Source organism: Pelophylax lessonae (genome assembly GCF_965119305.1).
Source record: "Pelophylax lessonae genome assembly, chromosome: 6".
In the NCBI taxonomy this organism is placed as follows: domain Eukaryota; kingdom Metazoa; phylum Chordata; class Amphibia; order Anura; family Ranidae; genus Pelophylax; species Pelophylax lessonae.
Genome location: NC_138773.1, coordinates 252,747,172 through 252,773,888, shown reverse-complemented (window position 1 = coordinate 252,773,888; position 26,717 = coordinate 252,747,172). Strand labels below are relative to the sequence as shown.

The 26,717-nt window shown below is 45.2% G+C and overlaps 1 protein-coding gene across 1 annotated transcript in view; it reads left to right on the top strand.

The window, feature by feature from the left end:
* Positions 1-26,717, top strand: part of DYNC1I2 (dynein cytoplasmic 1 intermediate chain 2) — a 225,430-nt gene that overhangs the window by 28,563 nt on the left and 170,150 nt on the right. Inside the window, exon 3 of the mRNA XM_082260314.1 lies at positions 16,394-16,511. Coding sequence (XP_082116440.1) covers positions 16,404-16,511 — 108 coding nt within the window. The 5' untranslated portion in view covers positions 16,394-16,403. The remainder of the gene's footprint in view (positions 1-16,393; positions 16,512-26,717) is intronic.

Genomic DNA, 26,717 nt, shown 5'->3' with positions numbered 1-26,717 from the left:
GGAATCTAAGATGGAAAAGTACCTAGGGGTCCAAGTAGATGACAAGCTCAGCAATGGCATGCAATGCCAATCTGCTGCAAGCAAAGCCAACAGAATACTGGCATGTATTAAAAAGGGGATTCCCTCCAGAGGTAAAACGATAATTCTCCCACTCTACAAGACTCTAGTCCGGCCACATCTTGAGTATGCCATCCAGTTCTGGGCACCGGTCCTCAGGAAGGATGTTCTGGAACTGAAGAGAGTTGGGATAAGGGCAACAAAGCTAATAAAGGGACTGGAGGACTTCAGCTATGAGGAACGACTACAGGAATTGAACTTATTCACTCTGGAGAGGAGACACTTGAGAGAGGATATGATATCAATGTACAAATACCGTATTGGTGACCCTAGCATTGGGAACAAACTTTTCAGCGAAAGTAAATTTAAAAAGATACCCGGCCATTCACTAAAGTTAGAAGAGAAGCAGTTTAACCTTAAGCCCAGGTTCACACTGAGGCTGTTTTGAAATCGTGCGAGTTCAGCTGTATTCGCACGATTTCAAGCCAGCATTTCAGTCTGACTTCGGGGGGCAATTTCAGACCTCTGTGCAGGTTCTTGCACAGATGTCTATAGCACCATAAAATTGTCTTGTAATAGGTTTATAAATGTTTGCCCTTTAACTGTTCCAGCAGGGCTATTACTCCAGTCCATAGGTAAAATCCCCCATTATTATCACTGTCCCAGCCCTTTCTATCTGTGCCAAGAGATGAGTCTCCACCTCCTCATTAATACTGGGAGGTCTATAACAAACTCCAATTATAACCTTTGTATTACGCACACCCATGTACATTTCCACCCATACTGCTTCAGACTCCTCACACTAGGTCCTCTTTCATGCTCGCTTTGAGATCACTTCTCACATAGAGACAGATACCACCGCCCCTCCGTTTTACCCTGTTTTTCCGAAAGAGAGCATAGCCAGGAATATTAATAGCCCAGTCATGTGAAGAATGAAAGCAAGATTCCGCAATACCAATTAAATCATCGTTCTCCTCGTGCACCAGAGTCTCCAACTCGCCTATTTTCCTTGGCAGACTTCTGGCATTGGTGAACAAACACTTTAATTAATTGTCACATTTTTGCACACTCATTTCGCATATTTTTTATTTTCGTACAAATGGTACAATTTCCAGTGGTTGTTTGTAAGATGGGAACCTTCTTATCCTCTGCCATAACTCTCCCCCCATCTTTCCTCATTCCGCCCACCAATAGGGGCTGACCCCTGTCTGACCTGTCTGCCCCATTATAATCTAATTCACCAACCCCCCCCCCCTCAATCCTACTTTAAATACTTTCCCAGCCTTCCCATAAACCTCTCCCCCAGCACAGCAGACCCCCTTCCATTTAGGTGCAAACCATTTTTAGCACATAGGTTGCACCCCAATGAAAAGTCAGCCCAGTGCTCTAAAAACCCAAATCCCTCCATCTTACACCAGGTCATTAGCCAAGCATTCAGCTCTCTAATCTCCCCCTGTCTTTCCTGTGTTAGGCATGGCAAAGGCAAAATTTCAGAGCATATCACCTTGGAGGTCCTTCACTTCAACTTGCAGCCTAGTTCATTAATTTGGTTCTTAAGGAGCCTCTACCTTCCATGTATTCTGTCATTGGTTTCAACGTGGGCCAAGACAGCTGGGTCATGCCCAGCTCCTCCCAGTAATTTATCAACCCGGTATCTCCTTTAGGCTCGGTTCACATATCTGCAGGCTGGCCATGGTTGAATTTTAAAAAGAGTCCTGTGCATTTTTCAGTCCATTTCATGTGCCATTTCAAGTAAATATTGACACCTGAATCGCACCTGAACTGGTGAATAAAACTGCATCGGACTCCTTTTAAAAAAAAAATGCAGGGCCAGCATATGTGAACCAAGCCTTAGATTTATCAAAACTATTTGATAAGAGGACACCTTAAGAGGGCAGACCTTTCCACTATATAGCGGATGGTTGATCTAAAGGAGATGGTCAGGTACAGTCAGATTGTACAGTGTATCGTGAGCTTTACAGACTTCCAGGGACACACTTCTTATCTCTGCTCCATATAGGCTGTTATGTGACCGCTCAGCTCCTGCACACTCTGCCAAATGAACAAGATGTGCAAGTAAGGTAAAAAATGATTGATTCGTAGAGGAAGACCCTGGCTTTGTATTGAGGGCGAATGGCACTCGCTGACAATGATTACATTGGAAAAGCATGTAACATTACAGGTTGGCAGGAGCAATCTCCTGGCAGGCAGGTTCAGGATGTGTTTTAATAAAGTCAGTTGCTGGTGTACTTCCCCATTCCACTAACAGTTTTCTTGTCCTAAAGGATGGATACCAGGAGTTTTCTGTAGAAGAAACTGGAGGCTGATGTAAGGCCTGTTCTAGAATATAGAAAAAGCTTTTTCTTTTCTGCAATAGAGGTACATTAATGGTATATTAGTACATAGGGAATCTGGAATTTAGAAAAAAAACAAAAAAGCGTACTTGGCTTTCACCTAAGGTAAAAGAAATGCTTGTTTTCCTAAATGTCTTCCTGATACGTCCTTAATTGCTACTTTTTACTTCACTTGTTCCATAATTCATGAAAATACAACATGTATCTAGCTTGGCTCCTGACGTGACTGGCTATATTTAAACATTTCTATCCAGGAGGTACTGAGTCATTATGAGGAGACTGACCGTTCCCTCTAAATGCAGTGTCTGCTACAAAGTGTGAACACTTCCGTCGTTCCTCATCGTCTGCTCCAATAAGCTGTAATTATTGTCTACCTGAAAAAAAATGCTTCCGTTTGAAGATTCCCCTTGCATCCTGTCTGCGAGTGTCTTTTAATGTACCTGTCTTCACACACATACCTCAGAAGCCACAGTGAGGCTGTAATGTTTTCCAGTAATACTGTCTTTGATGCTCTGGAATGAAATTCTTTTACTTCATCAAGCTAGCTGTCAAGCCAGATGTCAGTTTTTGAGTTTTAAATCACACTTCTGAAAGCAAATGTGAAGTGTAAAATACCTTATCCAGTGCTATTAGCCCACAGCAGGAGCCCTTGATGGTCAGAAAGTCATGTCCTCTGCACCCCTGCAGCAAAAAATGGCCAAATGTTCTGTTCTGTCCAAAATTCCCCGGTTGAGTGCCTGGCCTGGCTACCTTTTGCCTTTTAACCACTTAAGCCCCAGAGGATTTGGCTGCTCAAAGACCAGGGCCTATTTTGCGATTCGGCACTGCGTGACTTTAACGGACAATTGCATAGTCGTGCGACGCTCTACCTAAATTAAATTGGCGTCCTTTTTCCCCACAAACAGAGCTTTCTTTTGGTGGTATTTGATCACCTGTGCAATTTTTATTTTTTGCGTTTATAAACAAAAAAAGAGCGACAATTTTGAAAAAATAACAATATTTTTCACTTTTTTTTTATATGAAATCCCCCCCAAAAAAATGTAAAAATCTAAATTTTTAATCATTTTAGGCCAATTTGTTTTCTGCTACATATTTTTGGTAAAAAAAATAGCAATAAGCGTATTTTGATTGGTTTGTGCAAAAGTTATTGCGTTTACTAACTACGGGAAAGATTTATGTCATTTTTATTGTTTTTTTAACTAGTAATGGCGGCTATCTGCTTTTTTTTTTTTTTGTTTTTTGTTTGCGGGACTGCGATATTGCGGCGGACAGATCGGACCCTTGACTGACATTGCTGAACCCTGCAATCTGACCCTGCCTGTCACTTAGGAGATCCGCCCGCTTGTGTTTACACAAGCGGGCGGATTTCCACACTAGATCCCCGACGATCGGGGAAGAGCAGCGGCGATCGCCGCTGCTCCTCCCCTGGCCCGACTCCCGCTGTGACTGAATACAGCGGCAGCGAGTGTCCGGCGCCGCCGAGCAAGGGGAGTGTCTGATGATGTAGATCTACAAGCCACTTTGCCGCAGTACTATTACCGTACGCAGACGGCAAGTGGTTAAACATTAGTGGTCAGAGATGGCTTGTTGCCCTGTTGGCTGGTTTGGTCCACAACCGATTTTATTTGACTCTGTTATGTATTCTGATATGGGCGGCACAGTGGTGTAGTGGTTAGCACTTTCACCGAGCAGCAAGAGGGTCGCTGGTTCGAATCCCAACCACGACACTACCTGCCTGGAGTTTGCATGTTCTCCCTGTGCCTGCGTGGGTTTCCTCCAGGTACTCCGGTTTCCTCCTACACTCCAAAGACATGCTGGTAGGTTAATTGGAATCTGTATAAAATTGGCCCTACTATGTATGTATGAATGGGAGTTAGGGACCTTAGATTGTAAGCTCCTTGAGGGTAGGGACTGATGTGAATGTGCAATGTATATGTAAAGCGCTGCGTAAATTAACAGCGCTATACAAGTACCTGAAATAATAATAATAAATAATAATAATATTCTCCGGGGCTGGGAATAGGGTATGGGCCAGTTTAGAGTGGCAACCGCCTGACACCTCAAGCTTAAATGGCTAACTTTAGGTAAGCAGTCCAAACAAAAACAAAAAGTAAGCCTTGACCTATCTATTGATTTGAGATAAAATGATTAATAATTATTTACAAAAAAATATTATTATAACCAATACACAATAAATATAAAAAAATTCTGTTTGAATGTGAGATGGAGGTGGCATAAGAGTGTGTCCACATGTCAGTGTTGGGGCAGGAAAAGATGTCTTTTGATAGTCTACTTGTTCTATACATGCAAAACGAATCAATAGGGTGTAATGCATATGTTCTATAAATTGATATAATACAGGATTGCACTTCTGTAATGTCAGAGTTGAATCAGATAGTTGGTCCAAGAGCTTGTCTTGGCAATGGAACTGTGTCTCTTTGTTCATCCACTGTGATTCATCATGTGATATCAAGAGGTTTGGTGATGGAAATGCAGTGCCATCAAAGAATGTTTTGTTGAGCTTTCTTTGCTCGATAGAATATTGCAGCAGTGTAGAACAAGAACCTGGTTATATAGTTGTAAGTGTAAATAGATTGTGTATTTTCAATATCTGTGAACAGTAGAAGTATGGATTTAGGGTGATACCACTTATTGGTTAACTAAATACATTAGAAGTGCAACCTTTCAAGACACACTGGCCTCTTCTTCAGGCATATTGGCAATGGCTAACACATTCCAACACTCTGCAATTACATCACATGTGAGCAAGTTTCGTAAGAGGGTATAGGTTTAAAAAATGTCCTTGCCTTTAAAGAAAGCGCCTAACTTCGGTTTGCTCAGCCGGGGATCTGTCTGCTGATCCCCTGCTGAGCAGAGCAGGCAGATGACAGGTCCGAGTTTTTTTAGTTCATGCAGAATAGGCACAAACACAGCCTGCTCTTCTCTATGGGCAGTCAGATGTAAATGGATTGGCTGTCTGTTTACACCGACTACCCTCTGGCCAGACAGAGGGGAACGGATCTCCTTCCATTTGTTTTTGCCAGATCAGATTGGGGGTAGTCGGGTGTAGAAGGACACAAGTCTGTTTACATCCGCCACTCCATAGAAGAGAATGGATGGCCTGATCAGGTCTATCTGTAAAAAGGACAAATGGGCCCAATCTAGCCTCTCGTGTGAAAGGGGCCTTCCAGTTTGTAAAATTTTAGGTTTTTGGAAGGTTGGCATTGTCTTCGTTGCATTCCTCTACCATGTATAAGCCAGTCCAGACACTTCACTGTTGACTGCTATGGAGACCACATTAGAAGAGGGGAGCCTGGCAGAAGTCAGAGTGGGTGCCAATGTCGAAGATTCCTGAAAGCGTGAATTGGCAGTTTGGGGCTCCTGATGCTCGGAGAAAATGAATCAAGAAAATGTAAACATACAGAAAGAAGTTTAGTGCCTGTTTTTCTTGATCAGTCATGAATAAATGTGAGTTTGGAAGCGACAGGCTTACTTTAATAGTGGCAAATATTTAATTGCACAAAAGCATAGCTACTAGTGAGCTATTAGGCATTTTTACAGTGTTTTCATGTAGTGTGCTCAGCACTGAGAAAAATGTACAGTGCATTTGGATAGTATTCACAGCTCTTCACTTTTACATAAGGACAATGTGATAGAAGTTTGTTTGAAATCTTTGCAAATTCATAAAAAAAAAAAATGAAAAAAAAAAAAGATCCCGTGTACGTAAGTATTCACAGTCTTTGCTCAATACTTTATCAAAGCACCTTTGGCACCAATTAAAAAATGCTTGAGGCTGTAATTAGGATGCTACAAGCTCGTCACATCTATTTTTGGGCAGTTTTTCCCATTCTTCTTTGCAGAATCTCTCAAGCTCCTTTAGGTTGGATGGGGAGCATCAGTGCACAGCCATTTTCAGATCTCTCCAGAGATGTCTAATTGGGTTCAAGTCTTGGCTCTGGCTGGGCCAGTCAAGGGCATTCACAGAGTTGTCCCTTAGCCACTCCTTTGTTATTTTGGCTTTTTGATTAGGGTGGTTGTCCTGTTGGAAGATTAACCTTCGCCCCAGTATGAGGTCCAGAGCGTGTTGGAGCAAGTTTTCATCATTGATGTGTCTGTACATTGCTGCATTCATCTCTCCCTTGATCCTGAATTGTCTCCCAGTTCCTGCTGCTGAAAAACATCCACACAGCATGATGCTGCCACCACCATGCTTCACTGTAGGGATGGTATTGGCCAGGTGATAAGTGGTGCCTGGTTTCCTTCAGACACGACACTTGCCATTCAGGCCAAAAAGTTCAATCTTTGTTTCTTCAGTCCAGAGTATTTTGTTTCTCATGGTCTGAGAGTCCTTCAGGTGCCTTTTAGCAAACTCCAGGTGGGCTGTCATTTGCCTTTTACTGAGGAGTGGCTTCCGTCTGTTCACTCTACCATACAGGCCTAATTGGTGGAGTGCTGCAGAGATGGTTGTTCTTCTGAAAGGTTCTGCTCTCTCCACAGAGAAACGCTGGAGTGACCATCAGGTTTTTGGTCACTTCTCTGACTAAGGCCCTTCTACGCTCAGTTTGGCCTGTGGTCCGCTCTAGGAAGAGTCCTGGTGGTTCCAAACTTTCTTTATTTACAGATAATAGAGGCCACTGTGCTCATTGGGACCTTCAATGCGGCAGACATTTTTCTGTACCCTTCCCAAGATCTGTGCCTCGATTATAATCCTGTCTCAGGGGTCTACAGACAATTCCCTGGACTTCATGGCTGTGCTCCGACACGCACTGTTAACTGTGAGACCTTATATAGACAGGTGCTTGCCTTTCCAAATCATGTCCAATCAACTGAATTTACCACAGGTGGACTCCAAGTTGGAGAAACCTCAAGGATGAATGGTCAGTGGAAACGGAATGCACCTGAGCTCAATCTTTAGTGTCATGACAAAGGCTGTAAATACTTATGTACATGTGATTTATTTTTATTTTTTTTCATTTTTTATTCTTAATACATTTTGCAAAGATTTCAAACAAGCTACTTTCAAATTGTTCTTATGGGGTATTGCTTGTAGAATTGTGAGGCAAATAATGAAGTTAAGCCATTTTGGAATAAGGCTGTAACATAACAAAATGTGGAAAAAGTGAAGCGCTGTGAATACTTTGCAGATGCACTGTAAATTAGGATTGACATTGATGTTCGCTGAAGATCACTGCCTTCTTTTTATTGGAGGCAAGCGCTTTGATTGCCTAGGGCAGCCTTTCTCATTGAATTTACCTCTCAGGAACCCTTAAAAATCTTCAGGTCTCGGGGAACCCTTGTCTAAATACAATTATTAGGTCATTGGTAGTGCTTTGCAGTGAGCCCAATCCATACCAGAAATTTTTTTTCAGGGCTTTTTCTGCTTCCCACTGCGTGAAACATTTTACAGCAGTCAATATATCCCTTGGAGGGGTTTCTACCATCAACACAAAATACAACAATGTTCTGCCTTCTGGACCTCTTTAACAGCACCATTGCTAGGCCTTGTGCCTCAATCCTCCTGATCATTTAACACAATGTTCCAGTGCTTGTTCACAAACACAGTACCTCCGTCAACCCTCTGTCTCTTTCCTGCAGCTCCCTGCTGCTCCGTCACTCGGGCCTCTAACCTGTCCCAGACAACACAATACAGACCTGCACACCTTTCTGGCCTTCTCCCTTGCAAGCACACATGGACTCCTCAGGTAGGTGGAGCCCAGAACCCTAGTTCTGATTATCCTAAAAACCCAGCACACACCTGCACCATCAGTGTGCCTATTGTCTACAAAACCTGACCAAGACTGCCTTTTAACACCATGATAAGGCACTACATTGTCACATTGGTCATTGGGAAAATGCTTATTAGGTTGTTGGTAAGAATGCCCCCTTTCAGCTAAACAGATTATTGGTGTTATGCAGCTGGTTCTGCCAAGTGGTGCAAGACTTGGAGCTATGCAGGCACTATCTGATGGGAGGTCTAGCAGCCCCTGCAAGAACTTTAGGGTTCAATGGCACCCTGATTAGAAATGGCTGTCCTATGGTTGTCAGACGATATAATGAGAAATAGTGATAGATATACAGTATCTCGCAAATGTGAGTACACCCCTCACATTTTTGTAAATATTTTATACCTTTTCATGTAACAACACTAAAATGACCCTTTGCTACAATGTAAAGTAGTGAGTGTACAGCTTATTTACCAGAGTAAATTTGCTTTCCCCTCAAAATAACTCAACACACAGCCATTAATGTCTAAACCGCTGTAAGATTCTGGTACCTCTGGTACCCTTAATTTCCATTTCCTTTCAATATGCGTCCCACCTTTCTAATTAGGTGGTATGCATACACCTTTAAGACGGATGACGTCATCGCCGAGCGCCGCTCTGAGCGGCTATTTCAACCGCCGGCATTCTCTCTCACGTTGTTCGTTCAACGTCCCTGTGCCTGTGTGTCTACATGCTTACAAGCTTGTCTCGCTGCCGGAACCTCCAGCTATTTGCTTTTACCTGGAACAGACCGGAACCTCGCTACTGATCCCTGTATCTCGCTACCGGATCACTCCCTCACTACTGGACCCCTCTACTACTAACCTTACTAGTGATAAGTACCCCACAGGGGAATCCTCCATAACCTAACTTACACCACCTACCTCTGCACATTAAGGACTGTTACTATCTATGCATACTAAATCTATCATCTGCACTGTTACATAGATTGCTAGCTCTTGAGTCTACTACCATCTATCCTTGCACTGGGTTAGCCTATCCTGTATTTGTCATCTGCTGTCCTTACCACCTGTTACCATACTCGATTACTAACCTATCTGCATTCTACCTAAATACCATCTAATACTCTCCTGAACATTTCTATCAAGTGCTTACCATCTCTGTCACTGTTCACACCTGTCCCTTCAGCACATCACCTTCATACTATCATATACATCCTATCACTCCAGGAACATCTTATTGAGTGTGTGTATATCTGTATGCTGAAGCTGACAGGCCCACAGTGATGAGTCTGGAGAGTTGGATCTGGTTATTCAACACATCTCTACATGACTACTGAGTGGAGATTCTGCAGCTGCAAATCCAGCCTACTACAAAAACGCAGGAGCGTTACAACCGCTGGCAAGAAAAGTGAGCACACCACTAAGTAAAAATGTCTAAATCGGGCCCAAAGTGTCAATATTTCGTGTGGCCACCATTATTTTCCAGCACTGCTTTAACCATCTTGGCCATGGAGTTCACCAGAGCTTCACAGGTTGCCACTGGAGTCCTCTTCCACTCATCCATGATGACATCACCGAGCTGGAGGATATTAGAGACCTTGCGCTCCTCCACCTTCCATTTGAGGATACCCCACAGATGCTCAATAGGGTTTAAGTCTGGAGACATGCTTGGCCAGTCCATCACCTTTACCCTCAGCTTCTTTAGCAAGGCAGTGGTCGTCTTGGGGGTGTGTTTGGGGTTATCATGTTGGAATACTGCCCTGCGGCCCAGTCTCCGAAGGGAGGGGATCATGCTCTGCTTTAGTATGTCACAATACATGTTGGCATTTATGGTTCCCTCAATGAACTGTAGCTCAGCAGTGCCAACAGCACTCATGCAGCCCCAGACCATGGCACTCCCACCACCACGCTTGACTGTAGGCAAGACACACTTGTCTTTGTACTCCTCACCTGGTTGCCACCGCACAAGCTTGACACCATCTGAACCAAATAATTTTATCTTGGTCTCATTAGACCACAGGACATGGTTCCAGTAATCCATGTCCTTAGTCTGCTTGTCTTCAGCAAACTGTTTGCGGGCTTTCTTGTGCATCATCTTTAGAGGAGGCTTCCTTCTGGGACGACAGCCATGCAGACCAATTTGATGCAGTGTGCGGCGTATGGTCTAAGCACTGACAGGCTGACCCCCCCTCTACCTTTGCAGCAATACTGGCTGCACTCATACGTCTATTTCCCAAACACAACCTCTGGATATGACGCTGAGCATGTGCACTCAACTTTTTTGGTCGACCATGACGAGGCCTGTTCTGAGTGGAACCTATCCTGTTAAACTGCTGTATGTTCTTGGCAACCGTGCTGCAGCCCATTTTCAGGGTCTTGACACTCTTCTTATAGCCTAAGCCAGCTATGTCCAAACTATGGCCCTCTAGCTGTTCAAGAACTACAATTCCCATTATGCCTAGTTATGTCTGTGAATGTCAGAGATTTACAATGGTAATTGTAGTTCCTGAACAGCTGGATGGCCATAGTTTGGACACCCCTGGCCTAAGCCATCTTTATGTAGAGCAACAATTTCTTTTCAGATCCTCAGAGTTCTGTGCCATGAGGTGCCATGTTGAACCTTCCAGGTGACTGGTATGAGAGTGAGAGCGATAACACCATATTTAACGCACCTGCTCCCCATTCATACCTGAGACCTGGTAACACTAACGCGTCACATGAAACCAGGGAGGGAAAATGGCTATTTGGGCCCACAATTTGGACATTTTCACTTAGGGGTGTACTCACTTTTTTTGCCAACCATTTAGACATTAATGGCTGTGTGTTGTTGTTTTGAGGGGACAGAAAATTTACACTTATACAAGCTGTACACTCACTACTTTACATTGTAGCAAAGTGTCATTTCTTCAGTGTTGTCACATAAAAGATATAATAAAATATTTACAAAAATGTGAGGGGTGTACTCACTTTTGTGAGATACTGTATATATCTCTAAAAGTAAATAAAAAAAATTCATATCAGAAAGCCCCAATTGTCCATAACCCACCACTGTGAGTGCTTAAACAGACACAACAGATAGAATTGTAGTAGAATTTCTACCCTTAGATTCATAAACCCCACGTGTCCTTCACCAAACACTTTTAGGCTTACCAGAGATTGTGTGCCTCCCAACAGGGAAGTCAACAGCACTTGTTGCCACTATAGCATTCAATACCCATACAGCTCGGTACATCACATCATAATTCATTGTTATATACCAGTCACCATATGAGCATATAACCTGAAAGAGAACCAAAAGCACTTTTGATAGTGTAAATCCGGCAGGTATATTTAAAAAAAAAATTGGTTAGAAACATTTACTGAACACTCAACTAAAATCCGCGTTAAAACGACAACCAGAATCCTTGGCGATGAGCACAAAACGGCTCCTCCCAATGTGTTTTGTGAGATATGACGTCATCAGGTGTGTGGTGGTGGATTTTTTTATGGACACTCTGAACTTTCTGATATGAATTTTTTTTTTTAAAATGTATTTTGATGTATAAATACCTTGTAGCACTGCACTTATATATACACTCACCAGCTACTTTATTAGGTATACCTTGCTAGTACCGGCTTGAACCCTCTTTTGCCTTCAGAACTGCCTTAATTCTTTGTAGCATAGATTCATCAAGGTGTTGGAAACATTCCTCATTTTGGGTCCATATTGACATGATGGGATCACACAGCAACTGTGGAGGCCATTGGAGTACAGTGATCTTATTGTCATGTTCCAGAAACCAGTGGAGAGATAATTTGAGCTTTGTGACATGGTGCATTATCCTGCTGGAAGGAGCGTACACTAGTCAAAAAGGGATAGACATGGTCAGCAACAATACTCGGGTAGATTGTGGTGTTTAAACCATGCTCAATTGGTATTAAGGAACCCAAAATGTGCCAAGAAAATATCCCCCACACCATTACACCACCATCAGCCTGAACCGTTGATACAAGGCAGGATGGGCCATGCTTTAATGTTGTTTACGCCAAATTCTGACCCTACCATCTGAATGTCCCAACTGAAATTGAGACTCATCAGACCAGGCAACTTTTTTCCCAATCTTCTGTTGTCCAATTTTGGTGAGCCTGTGCGAATTGTAGCCTCAGTATCCTGTTCTTAGATGATAGGAGCAGCCCATCTGCTTCAAGGTTAGATGCGTTGTGCGTCCAGAGATGGTATTCTGCATACCTTGGTTGTAACAAGTTTTTATTTGAGTTACTGTTGCCTTTCTATCATCTCCAGCCATCTGCCCATTCTCCTCTGACCTCAACAAGGCATTTTCATCCACACAACTGCCTCTCACTGGATATTTTCCCTTTTTCAGACCATTCTCTGTAAACCCTAGAGATGGTTGTATGTGAAAATCCTAGTAGGTCAGCAGTTTTTGAAATACTCACACCAGCCAGTCTGGCACCAACAACCATGCCACGTTCAAAGTCACCTAAAATCCCCTTTCTTCCCCATTCTGATGCTTGGTTTGAACATCAGCAAGCTGTCTTCACCACGTCTAGATACCTAAATGCATTTTAGAGTTTCTGCAATGTGATTGGCTGATTAGCAATTTGTGTTACCAAGCAATTGGACAGGTGTACCTAATAAAGTAGCCAGTGAGTGTATAGATCATTATTTAGTTTATATAGCATACTGTGTGCTAACTGCTTTTCTTATAGTACATTATTCTTTGCAGCGCAGCTTTTTCTTGTTGTGTTTAGTTGGTATATCATGAGGATCCTTGTAAGAATCTTTGTGCTCCTGAGCTAGGGACAGAGCTGGAGAAACCCTTTACATCATTTCCAGGCTCTGTCTCCCTCCAGTCTCCCAGCATCAATCGCATAAACCAACCTCCTACAACCTAAATGTCTGGCACAACATACAAGATGAAGATCTTTGCTAGCCAAAAGTACAAGTTGTATTGTTATAGGATTGTGTGTGTGCCAAAATGTACAGGTCCACTTCAACCCAGACATTTTGGGATTTAGAAATGTCCAGCCAGTTGTCTGGCAGCAGAGAAGTTATACTTTAAATGCTTGTCTTAAGTGTTTTGCGGTCCTGTCCATGGATTAAAGGTGTTCACAAGAAATGCTAATGTGTTCTGACTTGTACTGAAACATAAAGCTTGGGAGGAAGATGCAATGTGATTTTATTAGGCTTGTGTGTCGCTGAGATCTCTCAATTAACTTGGATAGCTTAGCAAGTCCATTTCTGACATTGTTCCAATCCTTGTGCTAAGTGACATTTATAGCATTCACTAAAAAGGCTTGTTAAATGAGTTACATTTCCAGATAGGGAATGAAATGAAAATTCTTATTGTTAGAAATACATTTTATTGTCCTATAGCTAAATCCCGGATATAAAAAAAAAAATTGAGGCAGTTACTGTATATCTTAATTTAAAGCAGAATAGCTCACTAGCTATGGCTGCTATACTCGCCTTCAATATGGAGCTGTCCCCTGCAGTACTTCTTTTAAGCCACTAGAGGTCCTCAGTGACTGTCATTCAATCCACTTCCTCTGAGTTCAGACTGTCATGAACCCGCCCCCAGTCAGCACTGTAATAAGCTTTTCTTGTCATCGCTCTACTTTCTCCTGTTAGCATGCTCCTTGTGAGCGTGTGAACTAATAGGCTCCTTGTGCTGCTTGCTTCAAGCCCACTCTGAGCTCTGCTGTACAGGGATTTTAGGAGACTTCTACAGATGCTCATTATACACTATACAATCTGATTGTATGTACAATTATATTTAGATCTACCAACAGCTATACAGTATAAGGGAAAGGAAGTAAGGTCACTCACGCGCTACTTCCTTACAACATTAAATGATGTTATAGGGAATATTGCAATATTGGTATATGGCAGTGATGGTGAACCTTGGCACCCCAGATGTTTTGGAACTACATTTCCCATGATGCTCATGCACTCTGCGGTGTAGCTGAGCATCATGGGAAATGTATTTCCAAAACACCTGGGATGCCAAGGTTTGCCATATTCACTGGTATAGGGAATAATGCAAAAATAAATAAAATAGTGTGGCGCTACATTGCAATATAATAAAACCTCAAATGTATAATTAATCACGATATAAGGACGAATTAGTCCAATGTCATCACATGTGCTCAAATGAATTAACAAATAATCTCCTAAACTATAGAAAATACAATTCAAAATTGTCCAAATGCCCTACTGGGTGGTAATCCAAAATCTCCAGTAATCCTCTCAACTGATCATTACATGTAATGGTATGAAGAAACCCATCTAGTGTAGTACCTTTTTAAAATTATTTTTTTAAAAATTAGTTACACTCACATTAAATTTACGGTAGAACCGCAAATAGAGGGGTCACGCAGCATCCGGGTGCTCGGTATTCTGAACTTCTGGTCTCGGTCGCGGCCGGAAGTGACATCACCCTGCTCCTCCCAACATGTTGCGTCGAAATCACATGACTTACTCAAGTAGTATAAGGGCCTGCATGACCGAATACAAAATGAATGGATTACATACGTTTGCCCTCCTATTGCACGGTATTGATAGGTTTCAAAGATTGTAAAGAGACTGCACAACGGAATTGTAACATGTGGTCATGCTAAGTCTTTTTCTGATCTTCCTGGTGTGATATATAAATGAATTATAGCTTGCATTTAAAGTGCTATCAAACCCAAAAGCAAACATTTATTATATTGCAGTTTACCAATTCTTAGATGTGGTGGCTGCATTCGTTTTCTTTTTTAGGCTTTTTTTCTTCTATTTTCATCTGGTGATCTGGCCATTAAAGTGTTACTAAACCCAGCAGCCTGCATTCATTATATCTAGTCCCCCACAGTACACAGAACATGGAAATGCAATAGTTTTAGTAAATATTCACTACTAAATACCTTTTCTCATCAGCAGTTAGCGCAGTCTTGTGACTTCTATCACTGTCTGATTAAAGCTTGTAGGAGGAGTTTTCTTTTTCAACTGATCCTCTGTCTGGAGAGTGCTGATTGGCCCTGTGCTGATCACATGTGCACTCTCAAGAAAAAAAAAAACTCTATCAATACACACCAAACTGAGCATGTGCAGCCTAACTCCTAATGCGCTATTCTATCAGTAGATGGGTTGGAGACAGTTAAAGAAGGGGAGGATCAGAGAAGACAGGATCACACAGCCTTTATACACAATGCAGAGGATTAACCCCTTAGGTTCCTCAGTATAAAAAGCATGCTTTATTGCATATACAGACTGATTTTACTATTGTGGATTAGTAACACTTTAAGTCTGTTTTTTTCAAAAGAACAAGCTCTCATGCAGTTACAGGGATGAGACAAACCATGCACCACTGACAGGGGTGCTTACAATGATCAGCTTTTATTTTATTATTCATGTAAAAGCTTTATTCCAAAATAAATAAACTGTTTGCTGTAACTGCTTATAAAGTATTAGCTTCAATTTGTTAGTGCATTTAAATTGGTTAGTACATCTAACATTCCCCTCCCCCAGACTGGCAGTGCTGGTATCCAAAGGTGCTCCCTGTGCTCCTTCATCCAGAGTGGAGGAACTTTAATACTAAAGATGTGTTACTGATCAGATCACCAGGTGAAAACAGAGGTAAAAAGAGAACAAATGCAGCCACCACATTTTATGATTGGTAAGCTGCCATATTACTTTTTTGGTTTTGGGTTTAATATTGCTTTAATCTATTCACTGAATCTCTTATAGGGCAATGATTGCAGTAGACACAATGGAATGTTTTCAGTGTTCACTCCATGCTGACTATACATCTTTGCCTCTTGTCACATTTGTCTGCTGAGGATTGGTATAGTTGTGTGAAGGATCGGTGTTCTGTGGTATTTGTGGACTGGCAGTAAGAGTTTGGGCACAAATCACGAGGTACACTGAAGGCCAGCTTCACCTAGAGCCAATATTTCAGTTTTATATGGATAATGGTAAATCTCATACTGCTTTCTTATCTTTAGCACTCTAGAGGTGAGATCTCTCCATCAGAATTCTATTCTTCCCACGTTGCAGCCATTATGGAGCAAAATTATGTAAAATATCTTCCATAAATTGATTCTCCTGATATAAAAGAAAATGTTTGTGGTCACTTTTCACTTTTGCAGAAATCTCTCCATTGCAGGCTGTAAAAGATAATAGGAGCCAACAGCTGGTTCACGGTGATGGTGCCTGCTCAGAGCTGAAATATCTGTTTAGATGACGTCAGCCTTAACATTCTTTTCATCTTTCCAGATCTCTCATCATGTCGGATAAAAGTGAACTGAAAGCAGAATTGGAGCGGAAGAAGCAGCGGTTGGCTCAGATCAGGGAGGAGAAGAAGAGAAAGGAAGAAGAGAAGAAAAAGAGTCAGGTGGGTGAATTAGAAACCTTTGATGGAAGCAGCCATTTCCCTCAATTAGGTGGTTTTAGGTCAGTGGCCTACATTTGTGGATGTGGCCTAACAAATGGGTAGAACACTCCCTCACGTTTTAGCTGTAGTAACATTGAGGTGTCCATTTCCTGGGTCTACTGTAGCAATGTTTGCAGTGGGAGTCATTCCCTGGATCTAGTGGGCATTGTGGTAGGAATCTTTCCACTGATCAGGTAATGGTTTTGTGGAGGCAGGGGTCATTCCCTGACTCACGTGATGCTTGTTGTCACGGATCCTACTTCCCCCCCCTTCTTTTCCTCTCTTCTGCACCCCCAGTACTTTACTATCTTCCCCAGCATGGGATTCTTTTCTCCCCCCTGGCTGCTCACTCCTTTGCCTGCCCCCCCCACTGTGCTGTCCCTCTCCCCTCCCCAGCAAGGTGCCTGAATGTCTGCTTCTCCGCCTTCATGCTCACTGTGGACAATGAACACATTCCTTGTGTGGGCTCAAATAGAGGGGGGCGGGGCTGGTTGCTGGGGCAACTGGACGCCAGGCTGGGAGTTGCCTGTCCCACCTGCTGGGACACAAGTCCTAATATATTTAGCTGAGTGAGAGTCTCTCCTGTGTGTAGTTCATCTCTGCTGTTTGGAAGACTGTGTGGCTCTGAGCTGCGGCCAGAGAACACAGAATCCCCTATTGGTTCCTGTGGGCCTCTTCAAACCTTCCTACAACCTGAATTTTGGATTTACCCTGTCCCTTCCTACAACCTGGATTTTGGATTTACCCTGTCCCTTCCTACAACCTGGATTTTGGATTTACCCTGTCCCTTCCTACAACCTGGATTTTGGATTCATCCTGTATCTGCCTGCTGGTGAGTGGATTAACACTGGGCCTACCAGAACTCTGCCTGAACTTTGTCACCTCATTGTTTGCCCTGATCTGTGTGTGGCCCAATCCCTCGCTGGCCAGGACTTTGCCCATTCTATTGGGAGCCCCTTGTTATGGACTAACCCGTTTATCTGCAACTCTGTCCTACCCACGTTGGGTCTGACCCTGGGCACCTTTGTTTGGCCCTTTCTTTGTGAACATACCCGCTACCGTTCAATAAAAGGCTTTGTTGGCACTCCTGCTCTCCATGTGCGTTCTGTCTTACCTACACTTCCGTCACACTTGTGGTAGGAGTTATTTCTTAGATCTCATGGAAATTGTGGAGGTCTTTCCCTAGATCAAGTAATGTTTGGGCTGGGAGTCCTTCACTGAGTCGAGAGGGGGTCATTCCCTGGATCTAGTGATTGTGGTTGGGGGTCATTCCCTGAGTATAATGATGATTGTGGTGGGGTCAATCTTTATAGCGTTTTTACCCTAAGGAAAAAAAAAAAGATCCTGTTCCCTTAAAGCATGTTATACAGCACAGTGCTTGTGCTGTGTCACTTGGCTCCCTGGATCACCTAGAAAACCTGCCTGACTCTGCCCTTCACACTGTAAACTGACCACGGTGTATCATGGCTGCTGAGCCCTAACACCGTGGTCAGTTTACGTGCCTCTGTCATCTGCAGCTCTGCTCACCTGTGTCCTTCTTTGTCCTCCTCCCTCCATCCCCCCCCCCGTTCCCCTTCCTGCCTGTTAGCTTCGTGTTATGGCCCATCTGCCCCTTCTCCTGATGAAATAACTGTTAATGTGTTAAATAATCATGTTTGTTTCCTAAGCCTGTGTGCCTCTGTCTATGTGTTTTATAGAAAAAAAAAATGCTGTATATACCTGATTTCAGTGTGCTGCTCGGTGATCACATGACCGCCCCCCGCCCTCTCTCCCTGAGTGATGTCAGCAGGGGAATCTCAGCCCTGCCCCCTACAGCTGTCAGACGAGGAGAGAGCCAGCCAGTCATGTGATCGATGAGCAGCACACTGAAATCAGGTATATATATATATATATATATATATATATATATATATATATATATATATATATATATATATATATATATATATATACAGAATTTTTTTTTATAAAACACAAAGACAGGGCTACACAGGCTTAGGAAATAGAGCATTATGCAAAGTCATGCAAGTTGCTTAACAACCACTTTAAAAATGTGGTAAAGATTTTCATTCCCTGGATCTTGTGGTGATTGTGATGGGGTGGTAATCATACCATGGATCTAGTGATGGTTGGGGTCATTTTTTGGACCCAGTGATGTTTGTTGTGGGGGTCATTTCCTCCATCTAGTGTTTGTGGTGAAGATCATTCCCCCAGTTTAGTGAAAATTGTGGGGGGAGTGGTTCTCTGAGTCTAGGGGTGATTGCGGTGGGGGTCGTTCCCTAAGTATAGTGGTGATTGCAGGGGTTCATTTCCTGATTATAGTGGTAATTTTGGTGGGGTCATTCCCTGGATCCAGTTATGTTTCTGGTGGGGATTGTTCCCTAGATCAAGTAATAATTGTGGTAAGGGTCATGAAGCAGGAAATGGCAAGAAGAAGAGCGCTGAGGTTAATACCAAGCAAAAAGTACCTTAGAGGCGCTCCAAAAAAAATTTAAAGTCAGCAGCTGCAAATATTGTAGCTGCTGACTTTTATTATTAGGGCACTGATCTGTCCAGAAACCCAGCGGTGTCCTTACCCGAGCCAATTTTTTAATCGTCGCGGCCATCTTTGTTGAATGGTCTGCAGTTTGTGAATGGGCTGGCTGCAGGGAATGGAGGGGGCGGACTTGAGACGAAATGAGAGCAGGTACCCACTTCCACTTCCAGCTCAGTTTGTGCCAAATGTGGCCGCAGGGGAGGAGGCAGACAAGTGGAGCTTTCCGCTTTAATTGAAAGCAGCACAGTGGATCGACCAGAGGATAGTAACAGAGTAGGTTGAGACACCAGAGCCAATCAGCTAAAGGTATACAGAGGGAATGGATGACTGCCAGGCATGCAGCAGCAGGGGTTCCAAAGCTCCAGCAGCAGGGGCAGACTGGCAACTTTCAGCCCAGGGGGCAAATACAAATCAAAGTCCCATGGTGCCGAGACTCGGCCCCCCTCCCACTCTCCCTCTTCCTGTCCTACTCCTGACCCCCATTCCAGACTGAAGCCCTGCTACAGGTACTCTCTACTCACCGGCGGAATCCTAGTTCCCAACCTGGCCAGCAGGGGGCGGTTGGGGCTTGCCAGCGGAGGAGAGTCTCAAGTGGGGCATGGAACTGGCCTCTGCTCAGACAAAGTTTACACCATCCAAGCTGGGGGGGGGGGGGGGGTCCTGCGCTGTGTCCTTTGTCTTTATCCTGCACTCAGTAGGTCAGTGGCAGAGACTTTTTACTTCTCTTCACCAGGGATCCTTTAGGCATGTCTGTGACAGAAGCGGTGCAGCCTTTTTACAGGACATCAGAGTGGCCCAGGGGGCAATTGCCCCCCTTCCCCCTGGCCCAGTCCTCCCCTGTCCAGCAGGTAATATGGAGAGAGAGAGCCAGCGGTGTCTCCAGCTGCACTGTGAAGATGACAGCTTTAAGAATCCTATGGTGATGTCAGGAGAGGGTGAGCATAACGCGTTTCAAGAGGCATGGCCTTTTTTTTTCAAATGCAAAGGAAAGAGCTTGAAGCTAATGGTTTAAATAGCTAGTGGGGCAGGCAAGGGGGAGGAGAAATCTCAGAGACCGAGCTGCTACATTCTCGGCAATGTCGCAACAATACAATACACTTTATGGTAGGCAATTCACAAAGTGTAATCTGCATAAATTTATTAACATTTTTATAAAAAATATTATTAAATTATATTAAAACTGATATAGTAATTAATTATAGATCAATAAATATGGATGAAAGCATACAGAGGGACCTGGTAAGTGTGAAGACTTTACATGATGCCTAAAAATACTCAACTACATGGTCTGAAAAGGGAAGGGTTATGGTGGGACAAAAAAAGAAAAATTGGGAATGACACAATCAAACTAAAGAAAAAAATAAACACTTATTTCTCTTAAAATTCATGTAAAACTTGCGTTAAGGCTAAATAACTCATACAGTTAGCAAAAAAAAGGGGGATTGTCGTTAAAGTACAGTAAGAAAAGAAAATATGACCACTGCAACAAGACAAAAGGGGAGAGGGGTTAATAGGGAGCATTGGTAGCAGAAAAAAAAAAAAAGCTTAAATGTTTTTACATTTTTTTTAATAACTCATACAAAAAATACTAAAAATTACAGAATGGTCCACACCTCCAACTCCTCAATCAGACCCCCTGGTGATAAGGTGTTGAGATCGTATATCCAAAAAGTTTCCCTGCGACAGAGAGTATGGTACCTCTCCACTGCAGGGTCATGGGGCGATCTTCTCGAGGACCCAAACACGAAGACCCTCCATGGAGCCATTATGAATGGACTAAATGTGTCTGGGGACACTATGATCTGTATTGCCCTCTTCAATCAACCTCCTGCAAATCTGCTTTAGGAGGTTATCCTAGCCAATTTGTTACGGGAGCTGCTGAGGTGAACCACATTCCATCCATCCATCCATCCATCTATCCTTCATTCATCCATACATCTATTTTCCATCCACCCCTCTATCATTTATCTACTATTGCTATCATTTGTTATACCACAGACTGTGTGTGTTTATCCATGGACTAATTGTCATTACATTGTACAGAGTAGTGCTGGATGTGTTCTGTAATTTTTACACGTTTCTTTTGTTTTTGGTAAGGGTCATTCCCTGGATCTAGTGGTGATTGGGATGGTGGTCATTCCCTAGTTTTGCAGAGATTGTGGTGGTGGTCATATCATTAATTTATTAATTCTTGTGGTGGGGTTCATTCCCTGAGTCTTGGTAGAGAGTTTTTCAGCTCCTGTGCCTGGACTTTTGTCATCCTGCCCAAATGTATTTTTTTTTTTCCTCTTCTTTTTTGATAGATTGGGATTAGAACTCCTGTCTGTTTTTTACTGCTATCTGGGGTTTTGGTAGAGAGATTTTCCCTTTTTTTTTTTACTGTTGCAGTGTTAGCAGTTTCACACGACAGGAAGTGAGAGAGAACCTGCAGCATGGACACCAACGGCCATACAAAGCTAAAAGGGGTTCTAGCCTTCCTTTACTAAAAACAAATCGTAGTGAAAATAAGTAATCATTGCACACTCTATCCAACTTACATGTTAAGGCCTCTTGCACAGGGGAGTAAAAAAAAAATACTGCGTTTTTTATACTGATTTGAAATGAGATGCATTGTTGTCTATGAGACATTACACACAGCGGAGTAAAGATCGGTAATACAGCACAGAGTACAGAACAGTAAACCCAAAAAAAGAGAACATTTTATATTTGAGTGTAGTAATTTACCTGCATACGTATGTTTACTCCTCTATGAGCATGTTTATGCGAGTATAAATGAGTATATTACAACACTGGCAATGAAGAAGGTTTTTCTCTTACGTCCTCCGACAGTCGCCGCCTCTTCATATTCGTCACATATGGGGTATTAGACTTTGCTCCGAAGGAGTAGCTAGGCAACAGAATATGTTAACATTAAAGCTTTTAACATATCCCACCCTCAAGGGGTGGTCCCCTCAGTCAATACCCTCCTACTTCCTGCAACCATATCTCAGTTTTTAATGTCTAGCTTGTCAGGAGTGGCTGGCTCTCTCTGTGCTGGGGCTTTGTGCCCCAGACTCTTTCTTCTTTTTTGATTTTTTGTTTGAGTTTTCTCTCTACCTTTACTTAGCTGTTCTTTTTGTCAGCATTAGTTCTTCGGATGAAGAGGATCATGCGGGCTGGGTCTCGGGCTGATCCCCCTGGTCGCAGGTCTTGGGTCAGTGGCTTCCCAGCCTGCCATCGAGCGTTCAGCCAGGTAACGCTCCTGGCACAGTGAACGACCCATCCCTGTTCGGTGCAGGGATGATTGGTGAGGTGGCTACCTCACTGGACGCTGTGCGGTTTCTTAACCCCCATTCTGTGCGTCTTGTATGCGACTCTCCCTGCCTCATGTGCAGCGGCTTGTTCGCCTGTGCGGGTCCCCCACGCCACTGTGAGGTAAGTGTATTTATGTGGGGACCTGTCTGTCTGGGGGGGTGTCAGTCTGGGACTGTGTAACCTGCCTCTATTCACACTGTTTGTCTCCCTATCTCTCGGCTGCATGCTGTGGGCTGCAAGGGGGGGGGGGAGCTGTGTGACACTGTGTGTGTCAGCCTTGTCAGTGTGAGAAGCTGTGTGCTGTGGGGCATGTTTTGTGGCATGTTTGGGCATTATACAGCGATCACTGCGGCGATCTGACATGTTTTTTTATATGGAGACATGTGTGCATTACTGTACTGTGGAGCGGCGGTTTCGGCGCCAAACGGCGCCATTTTGCCTACACTCGCTCCGGCCGCATGTTCTACATGCATGGCGGCCATTTTCTTGTAGCCTCCCATAGGCTTTCATAGAGCGCCCTGGCAGCATCACTTCCTCTTCTCCAGGAACACCGATCGAGGCAGCAGCAGCGGCGAGGGTCTCCTCAGGTTTTATCCTTCCTATCCATTGCCTGTGTCAGTTTTATTGTCCCTGTGGGGGTCTCATTGTGCTTGTGTTGTGGTGCGGTGGGCTGCGCTCGCCGCGCGTGTTAAAGGGGCAGTTAACCCTTTATTATCCGGCACTTGTTGTAGGGGCAATGGATTCTCAGGAGGGCAAATTTCCTACCGCCTTGGTGGAAAGCCAGGGGACCGCTGTTTCCCCCCCAGGGGGGGATTTAGCCACTATTGTGGCTGGCCTTGCTGCTCAGGTGCAGATGCTGGTGGCTGCTCAATCTACTAAAAGACCCAGAGTTGCTCTTTCCTCTGATTCTGAGGGCGAAGGTGATGGGGTTGTTATGGCGGGGGCCTCCTTATCGGGGTCCCGCTCCTCCCTGGATCTAGTGGGGTCCGAGGTGGAGGCTGAAGTTGAAGGGGTTGATAATTCTCCCCCTGGCTCGCCTGAAGAGCTTGCAATCATGGATGAATTGATTGCTTCCATAAAACAAACGCTGCGTTTGCAGGATGAAGTGTGTCCCCCCGCTGCCTTGGCGGCTTATGGGACGCAGAGAAAACGCAGGACGCCGCAGGTTTTTCCCTGCAATGATGATTTTCAGCGCGCTGTTAAGGAACAATGGCGCAATCTGCGCAAACCTTTTGCTGTGCCAAGTAGGTTCAAGCTGCGTTATCCTTTCTCGCCTTCCACTGATGAAAGGTGGTGTGTGCCACCCCCAGTGGATCACGCAATTGCGGTTTTGAACAAATCCACTGCGATTCCTGCAGAGGATTCCCCGGTGTTCCGTGATGCCACGGATAGGAGATTGGAGTCTCTTGCCCGTCATACTTATTCTGTTACGGGTTCTATGCTTAAGGCTCTGTTTGCCTCTCTCATGGTGGCCCAGGCGGTCGCAAGTTGGACGCAGATGCTTCGGCGCGTCCTAGTGGCCGATTCGGCCTCGCCGGCGACCCTGGATATGGTGGATCAAATCCACCAGGGTGTCATGTATCTGTGTGATGCGGACTTGGACTTAGTCCCGTTGGCTGCACGTGTACACAGCGTGGCGGTGTTGTCTCGCCGTCTGGTTTGGTTGAAATGTTGGTCGGTGGACCAGTCTTCACGTAAGACCTTAGCCAATCTGCCTTATGATGGGTCTCGCCTTTTTGGGGAGTCCTTGGATGTGTTGATTAAGGGGATCACCGGAGGTAAGAGCACTCTCTTGCCCCATTTCCCCAAGGCTAAGGGGGCTTCTGGGAAGAAGCATGCTAATTTTCGGCCCCCTCAGGGGTCCTTTCGTGCCTTTCGGTCGCACTACAAGGGCAAACCGTTCAAAGGTCAAGGCTCTCAGAAGAAGCCCTGGTCTGGAAAACAGAAGTCCGGTCAATCCGGATCCGCAGCCCATAACAGTGTGGCCTGAAGGGGTGCCCTCACCCAGTTTTGGGGTGGGGGGACGCTTGCTCGGTTTTCTTCAGCCCTGGTTGGCCCACGTGCGGGACAGATGGGTTCAGGAGATCGTTCGATCTGGTTACAAGATCGAGTTTCTCTCTCGGCCGGAGAGCAGATTTTTTCCCTCAAATCTTCAACTGTCTCCAGAGCGTTTACGGGACCTGCACCTGGCGGTGCGGGACCTGAGGGCTCAGGGAGTGGTAGTTCCGGTGCCTCATCGGGACAGATTTCGGGGGTTTTATTCCAATCTGTTCACCGTGCCCAGAAAGGAGGGCAAGGTTCGTCCAATTCTGGACTTGAAGGCTCTGAACCGCTCTGTGCGGGTTCGCAAGTTCCGCATGGAATCCCTGCGGTCGGTGGTGGCTGCCCTGGTTCCGGGGGAATTCATGGCCTCCATCGATTTTGAAGGATGCGTATCTTCACATCCCCATTTTCGAGGGTCACCAGAGGTACCTTCGATTTGCCATTGCGGAGGATCACTACCAGTTCGTGGCGTTGCCTTTTGGTCTCGCCTCGGCTCCGCGGGTCTTCACCAAGGTGCTTGCACCGGTTCTGGCATTATTGAGGGCCCAGGGCATTTCTGTCCTGGGGTATCTGCGACCAGCCAGGGTCTGGAGAAGGACCTGTCTGTCACGATGCAAACTCTGCATGAGTTTGGTTGGACGATAAATTTTCCAAAGTCGACTCTGAGTCCGTCGGTTCGTCTTCCCTACCTGGGAATGATTCTGGACTCGGTGCAGGCGAAGGTCTTCCTGCCGGAAGACAAACTCAGAACTCTTCAGGAGGATGTCAGGTCCCTCAGGGACGTTCCGCACTCGTCTCTGCGGACGTGCATGAGATGTCTGGGATTGATGGTCTCGGCCTTCGAGGCGTTTCCCTTCGCCCAGTTTCACACGCGGGGTCTCCAAGCGGAGATCCTGTCCAGGTGGGACGGGCGACCTCAATCTCTGGATCTTCAAATCTCGTTGAGTCATCACACCAGAAGAGACCTTCTGTGGTGGCTCCAGTCCCCGATGGTGTCCGGGGGCAAGTCGTTTCGTCCTATCTCGTGGACGGTGATCACCACGGATGCCAGCCTGTCGGGCTGGGGTGGTGTTCTGGGCGTTCTGTCCGCCCAGGGAACTTGGTCGGAGAGGGAGTCTTCCCTTCCGATCAACATTCTGGAATTGCGTGCGATAAATCTCTGTCTTCATCGCTGGACGGACCGGCTGCAGGGCTGCCCGGTTCGGGTGCAGACGGACAATGCCACGGCGGTGGCCTACATCAACCACCAAGGGGGCACCAGGAGTGCCCGAGCGGCTCGAGAAGTGGCCGACATTCTGTCTTGGGCCGAGACTCATGTCCCGGCGATAACGGCGGTTCACATTCCGGGGGTGGAGAACTGGCAGGCGGACTATCTGAGTCGCCAGACCCTGGATCAGGGGGAATGGTCTCTCCACCCGGCTGTCTTCCAGATGTTGTGCGCGAAGTGGGGTCTTCCAGATGTGGACCTGTTCGCGTCTCGTCTCAACTACAAGGTGAGAAGGTTCGTGGCAAGGACGCGCGACCCTCGGGCAGACGCGTCGGACGCGTTAGTGGCCCCGTGGCATCAGTACAGGCTGATGTACGCGTTTCCACCGATTCAGTTGCTGTCCAGGTTCCTTCGCAGGTTAAACTCGGAACGCAGCACGGTGATTCTTGTGGCACCGGACTGGCCTCGCCGGTCCTGGTACGCAGACCTCGTGAATCTGGCGGCCGACGCCCCGTGGCGTCTGCCTCTTCGAGACGATCTCCTGTCTCAAGGACCGATATACCATCCTGCTTTACAGTCTCTGGCTGTTGAGACCGAGGTCCTGAAGGAGAAGGGTCTCTCCCCAGAGGTCGTTCATACTTTGATCAACGCGAGGAAGTCTTCCTCGGGGAAGGTTTATTACCGTACTTGGAAGGCCTATTTTGCCTGGTGTGAGTCCAGGGGGTTTTCACCCCGCACGTACTCGGTTTCACGAGTGCTGTCCTTCCTTCAAACGGGTGTCGATCAGCGTTTGGCGCTGGCTACGATTAAGGGTCAGGTGTCTGCGCTGGCCGTTCTGTTTCAACGTCCCGTGGCTTCCAACTCCTTGGTTGGCACTTTTGTTCAGGGTGTGCGGCATCTGGTTCCTCCTAGGAGGGATCCTTTGCCCCCTTGGGACTTGAAACTCGTTCTGTCTGTGTTGCAACGTGCTCCTTTTGAACAGATCAGGGAGATCTCGTTGTCTATGTTGTCCAAAAAGGTCGCCTTTTTGGTGGCGATCACTTCGGCTCGCAGAATGTCGGAGCTGGCAGCTTTGTCCTGCAAGTCT